Source organism: Saimiri boliviensis, chromosome 7 (assembly GCF_048565385.1).
Source record: "Saimiri boliviensis isolate mSaiBol1 chromosome 7, mSaiBol1.pri, whole genome shotgun sequence".
Classification (NCBI taxonomy): Eukaryota; Metazoa; Chordata; class Mammalia; order Primates; family Cebidae; genus Saimiri; species Saimiri boliviensis.
Genome location: NC_133455.1, coordinates 31114857 through 31121604, shown reverse-complemented (window position 1 = coordinate 31121604; position 6748 = coordinate 31114857). Strand labels below are relative to the sequence as shown.

Genomic DNA, 6748 nt, shown 5'->3' with positions numbered 1-6748 from the left:
CCGGCAAATACTCCGTAGATGCGCTTTGCTGGAAAGCAGCACAATGGCACTCTCGGCTCCGTGGGAGTTCAGTCCCACTCGCCTGCCCCGGACCCCATCCGCCTACTCCCAACCCCACCAGTTCCCACCGTCTGGGTTTTCGGGGTTCACCATCGAGGTGGGAGCCACATCTGCGCCCCGTGGCCTGGCGAACGGCACTGAACACTTCTGCCCGACCCCCGCAGCAGCAGTGAGACTGGATGGCGTGGGTGTCACCACGCGGTGGCCACTCACTCCGCCGCCACGAGCTGGTGGCTGGACCTTGGAGGGGGCGCCCCCGGGGTGCGAGACCCTGCACTCCGGAAACTCCCCGGGAAGGAGGGGTTGCGAGAAATAAATCCTTTTCTCTGGAGTTGCGCAAGAGCCAGCGCGTTCAGGCCGGGGTGGGAAGTCCCAGCCGGTGACCCCACGCCTCACCCCCGCGCCCAACCCGGCCCCCGCCGTGTCCGAACCAAAAGCGAAAGGAACCCGACCCCCGCGTCCCCTCCGGCGGCTCCGGCGCCGCGTCCTCGGGGAGGTCGCTGCGCGCCTCCGACCCGGCCGGGCAGCTTTGTGACTTCACTCGTTTCGCAACAAGCCCGGGCCGCCCGCGCCCCACCCACCCCGACCCGGCCGCCTCGCCGCCCGCCGCCCGCCGCCCGCCGCCCGCCGCCCGCCGCCCGCCGCCCGCCGCCCGCCGCCTCGCTCAGCTCTTCGCGCTTCCTCTCCCTCCCGGGCTGGGCCTGCCCCGCCCGTCGCGGAGCCTTCCTGTCCCGCCGCCCGTGACCGCCCGCGCCCGGCCGCCGCCTACAGGCAGCCCGGAGCAACCCGGAGCAACCCGGCGCCCGGCCCCGCTGAGCGCAGCGCTCTCTCGGCGGCGGCGGCGGCGCGATGCTGTGCTTCCTCAGGGGAATGGCTTTCGTCCCCTTCCTCTTGGTGACCTGGTCGTCAGCCGCCTTCATCATCTCCTACGTGGTGGCTGTGCTCTCCGGGCACGTCAACCCCTTCCTCCCCTACATCAGGTGAGGGGCAGGGTGGGCGCCAGGGCTCCGCGACCAGGCGCAGGCGGCACAGGGAGCGCTGGGGAGGGAAGGCGTCCGGACACAGCTGGGGGCGCCCTCCGGGCAGGCCCAGGTGTGCGCAGGAGGAGAGGTGCTCCCGGCAGCCTGGGGTGTTGAGGGAGGCAACGGGTGCGGCGCTGAGCACCTCTGCCTGTACCCGGGGCACGGAACAGGGTGGCACCAGGAGGGGTTCGGGATAGACCGTAGGGCTCTCAGTCAGGGTATGTATGGGACAGAATCTCAGCAGGACGTTCTTTGGCGATATTGAAACAAGATGAGTCCTGACGGATGACATTTATTGGACAAGAGGTAGATCCAGGAATATGCAAAACAGCCACTATTTTCGCTTCTGCATCCCCACATCCCTTGAAGTGGTTGTTTGGGCTCATTTTTCCTGCAAGGGAACGGTGGTGTAAAGTTGATGGAATAAAATCAACGTGACACTGAGGTCACACTAGTTAATGGTAGGAGCGGAATTCACACCCAGCCGTTTCGGAAAGCAGCACTGTGCCGCTTCCAGGTCCCTAGGTTAAATTCTCTGGAGCTGCACCAGACACCTCTGGGCACTGTGACCCCAAAGCCCTCAACTTGGCAACAACTTGTGACCTTTTTTTGTGTTATTTTACCCATTCACTTTTCCTGTGCCTTGGCCTCTACCTTTCCATAGAGGCACATCAATGCCAGGGACAATGGCCTGATCCTCCTCACGTGGGTTCCAGCTCAGTGCCTTTCTTATAGCGGCAGGATTCGTTACACGTTGGAACCATCCATCCTTATCTAAGTACTGTGACCCCTCTGGACCTGCATTGGTTGGTGAACAGATGATAAGGTTGGTGACACCCAAGTTTTGTTACTGCTACGATAGAAAATGTAGGGCGTCTTCTTCCCTGCAGCCATTCTGTCTGGTGAACAATGTTCTGTGGTTTTTGTCGTTTTTTTTTTTTTTTTTTTTTGGGAGGGGGTGAGGGTGTATTTTTTAATAAAAACAGAGTTTTATTATGTTGGTCAGGCTGGTCTCCAACTCCTGACCTCAAATGATCCTCCTGCCTTGGCCTCCCAAACTGCTGGGATTACAAGTGTGAGCCACTGTTCCCAGCTGGACTAGCATTTAAAAGATGCAAGGAAGAGAGCATTAGGTAAGATACTGCACAGAAGCAAATTTTCAGTAATGGTGGTGGTTTTGCCTATGAAAGAAGATGTTCTGTGTATTGAGGAGATTTTCCCATTTGGCCTTTTGGGGTTTTTTTTTCCATTTTTTTATTATTAAAAAAAATTTTCAAGGCCGGGCTTGGTGGCTCAAGCCTGTAATCCCAGCACTTTGGGAGGTTGAGGCGGGCGGATCACGAGGTCAAGAGATCGAGACCATCCTGGTCAACATGGTGAAACCCCGTCTCTACTAAAAATACAAAAAAATTAGCTGGGCATGGTGGCGTGTGCCTGTGATCCCAGCTACTCAGGAGGCTGAGGCAGGAGAATTGCCTGAACTCAGGAGGCGGAGGTTGCGGTGAGCCGAGATCGTGCCATTGCACTCCAGCCTGGGTAACAAGAGCGAAACTCCGTCTCAAAAAAAAAACAAAAAAAAAAAACAAAAAAACAAACAAACAAACAAAAAAAACAAAAATTTTCAGTAGAGATAAGGTTTCACTGTATTGCCCAGGCTGGTCTTAAACTCCTGGGCTCAAGCAATCCTCCTGCTTTGGTGTCAAAGTGTTGGGATTACGGGCATGAGCCACCATGGCTGGCTAATTTTTTGTCTTTTTAGTAGAGACAGGGTTTCACCATGTTGGTCAGGCTGGTCTTGAACGCCTGACCACAGGTGATCCACCCGCCTGAACCTCCCAAAGTTCTGGGATTACAGGTGTGAGCCACCGTGCTTGGCCACCTGCAGTGCTTCTTTCTGCGAGAACGGTAGCCATGTTTGTCCCGCATCTGAAAGTTGAGGACAGATAATATGTGACATGCATTGATTGGCCAGGCTGTCAAAGGCAGGTTTTGAATGTTCATGGAGATGTCTGATGTAGTTGTGATTAACATCACCCCAAGGTGAAGTTGAAATGGGAGACATTCAGAAATGGGGAAATAAACTGACAAGGTGAACCATTTATGAGATGCTCAAACCACAGACACTACAAGGAAGGGGCTTAAAATTTAACAAGGAAGCCTTCAGAAAAAGCAGAATGGCAGGAGAAAAAGGCAAGGAATTGCCCTCTTGTTGCCAGGAGTTCTCAGCCAACACACACAGACATATATTGATTGCTCCCTTGTGCCTGGGTCTTTTGTGTTGTTTGCTCTGTTTACCTGAGTAGCTGGAGTACTGGATGGCCTCTGCCTCCTCCTAGAAAACAAGTCCTTGCTGCAGCAGCAGGATGTGGATAAGAACCACACAGAGAGAAGAAGGCTGGGCATGGTTTTTACTAAAAACACAAAAAATTAGCTGGGCATGGTGGCACATGCCTGCGGTCCCAACTACTTGAGAGGCTGAGGCATGAGAATCACTTGAACCTGGGAGGCAGAGGTTGTAGTGAACTGAGATTGTGCCACTGCACTCCAGCCTAGGTGACTGAGTGAGACTCTTTCTCAACAAAATAAAAGAACCAAACAGAGAGAAGTGATGGAAGTACCTCTGTTTTCATCCACTGGCCCTGAAATATTCAACCTTTTCTGTTTTTTTTTTTTCTCCTGAGATGGTGTCTTGCTATGTTGCCCAGGCTGGTCTTGAACTCCAGAACTCAAGCAATCTCCTCACCTCAGCCTCCTGAGTACTTGGGATTAAAAGTGTGCACCCCCATGCAAGGCTGACCTTATCTCTTAGCTCATCACCTCCTCCTCTCCTCTACCCCTTTTCTTTGTTCTTCCCTTCAACCACACTGGCCTTCCTGTGCCTTCAACACATCAAGCACCCCTCCTTCTCAAGAGCTTTACAGTGGCTGTTCCCTCTCCCAGGTGTTCTTCCTGCTGCTATTTTTCACTTACCTGCTTTGTTAAAATGTTACCATCCTGCAGACTTTTTCACTTACCTCGTTTGTTTAAATGTTATTATTGTGATGAGACCTGCCCTGATCACTGTTTATTTTTTATTTATTTACTTTTATTTTTTGAGGCAGAGTCTCCCAGTGTTGCCCAGGCTAGAGTGCAGTGGTGTGATCTTGGCTCACTGCAACCTCTGCCTTTTGGGTTCAAGTGATTCTCCTGCCTCAGCCTCCCAAGTAGCTGGGATTGCAGGCACCCACCACCACACCCAATTACTTCTTTGTATTTTTAGTAGAGTTGGGGTTTTACTATGTTGGCCAGGCTGGTCTTAAACTTGTAACCTTGTGGTCTGCCCACCTCAGCCTCCCAAACTGCTGGGATTACAGGTGTGAGCCACCATGCCTAGCCTATTTTTTATTAAAAAAAATTTTTTTTTGAGATGGAGTGTCACTCTTGTTGCCTAGGCCGGAGTGCAATGGGGTGATTTTGGCTCACCACAACCTCTGCCTTCTGGGTTCAAGCAATTCTCTTGCCTCAGCCTCCTGAGTACCTGAGATTACAGGCATGGACCACCAAGCCTGGCTAATTTTGTATTTTTATTTTTTATTATTTTTTTAATACGGGGTTTCACCATGTTGGTCAGGCTGGTCTTGAACTCCCGACCTCAGGTGATCCACCTGCCTTGGCCTCCAAAGTACTTGGATTACAAGCGTGAGCCACCATGCCCAGCCTAATTTTGTATTTTTAGTAGAGATGGGATTTCTCCATTTTGGTCAGGCTGGTCTCAGACTCCTGATCTCAGGTGATCTGCCTGCCTGGGCCTCCCAAAGTGTTGGGATTACAGGCGTGAGCCACTGCACCCTGCCTCTGATCACCCTTTTTAAAATTGTACCTGACCACTACTGGTCCCCTATATCTGGTCTTATTATTCACCATAGCACCTATCACCATCTAACAAATCATGTAATTTATTTACTATGTTTATTTTCTGTCTCCCTTCACTGGATTGTAAGATCCAGGAAAGCCCTCAATATTTACTGAGTGAATATTTCTTGGATACTCACTCTTTACCCCAGGACAGGGCAGATACCTTAAGGAAAAGCTTGACCTGGCCATTGAGTGGCTGGTCAGTGAGCTTCCTTTTACATTTTAACATTGCTCAGCCAATATGATGGTCTAATGTTTTTAGCACAGTTGAACACTTTAAATAGGAGTCACAACCATAAGGAGGAACTCTGCCCAGTATGACATTTAGAATCAGCTTCCTTATCAGGTACTTTCTCCTTGTCACATTGTTATTCTTCAGCATATTGGATAAGTTGGCAAACGGTCAACTTTATGAATAGGAATAAACATTCAAATTAAAACTCACTGATGCCAGTTGTCATCTACTGGGTTAGCAGAAACCTAAACGTTTGATCATAGTACTGGTGAGAATATGGGGGAACAGTCTCTCTCATACATTGCTTACAGGAACGTGAATTGATTTCAAGGGCACTTGTGTAATATCTATGTAAAATTATGAAAATGACAGATACGCAAACATACATACACACACACACAAACCCATCATTTGATGGAACAGCCTTTTTTTTTTTTTTTTGGAAATTTATCCTGTAGGTATACATGCCCATGTGAAGAAAGGCATATCTACAAAGTTACTCAGGGCATTGCTTTGAATAACAAAAGATTGGAAACTACAAATGACCATCAGTAGAGGATTGCCAAAATAAATACGGTTTTGTTATTAAAGAACACCTTGCTGGGCGTGGTGGCTCACGCCTATAATCCAAGCACCTTGGAGGCCAAGGTGGGTGGATCACCTGAGGTTGGAAGTTCAAGACCAGCCTGACCAACATGATGAAACCCCATCTTTAAAAACAAACAAACAACAAAAAAAGAACACCTCAAGTGGAAAAGCTCTCTATACATAGCAGATTTTGTTTTGTTTTGTTTTGTTTTATTTTGGAGATAGAGTTTCACTCTTGTTGCCCAAGCTGGAGTGCAATGGCACTACCTTGGCTCACTGCAACCTCCACCTCCTGAGTTCAAGTAATTCTCCTGCTACCATGCCTGCCTAATTTTGCATTTTTAGTAGAGTCTCTCCATGTTGGTCAGGCTGGTCTCGAACTCCTAACCTCAGGCGATGTCTGCCTTAGCCTGCCAAAGTACTGGGATTACAGGTGTGAGCCACTGTGCCTGGCCCAGATTCTTTTTAAGTCGATAAACTGATATGGAAAATCTCCAAGATACATTGTTACATGGGAAAAAGCAAGATGCAGAATATCATGCACTCTCGTTAGTTGAGAAAAAAGAGGAGAAAAATAATATATATTTGCATTAGCTTGTGTAAAGAAACTAATAAAAGTGGTTTATCTGTGTGTGCTGGAGGGAGGAGTAGGTCAAGGTCAGTAAGACATTAGCAGATGGGGAAAAAGGATGATTAAAAGGCATACCTTTTTGTTTTGTATTTTAGCCAAATGAATGGGTTTCCTATCAGAAAATTAAATTAAAAACATGGGACCAAGGCCGAGCGCGGTGGCTCACGCCTGTAATCTTAGCACTTCAGGAGGCCGAGGTGGGAGGATCACCTGAGGTCAGGCCTTCAAGACCAGCTTGGCCATGATGGAGAAACCCCATCTTTAAACGAACAAACAAACAAACAGACAAAAAAGCATGGGACCAACAGCCATGGAATA

General features: G+C 49.5%; 1 protein-coding gene across 3 annotated transcripts in view; it reads left to right on the top strand.

Moving 5' to 3' along the window:
* Nucleotides 1–702: 702 nt before the first annotated feature.
* DRAM1 (DNA damage regulated autophagy modulator 1) overlaps nucleotides 703–6748 on the top strand; it is a 45457-nt gene continuing 39411 nt past the window's right edge. Inside the window, exons 1-2 of one of the 3 annotated variants that reach the window (XM_074402333.1) lie at nucleotides 953–1040; nucleotides 1747–1908. In XM_074402333.1, the coding sequence (XP_074258434.1) occupies nucleotides 1901–1908 (8 nt within the window). In that variant the 5' untranslated portion in view covers nucleotides 953–1040; nucleotides 1747–1900. Of the gene's footprint in view, nucleotides 1041–1746; nucleotides 1909–6748 lie in introns of all 3 variants that reach the window. The other 2 variants (XM_074402334.1, XM_039472505.2) reach the window with 2 other exon arrangements.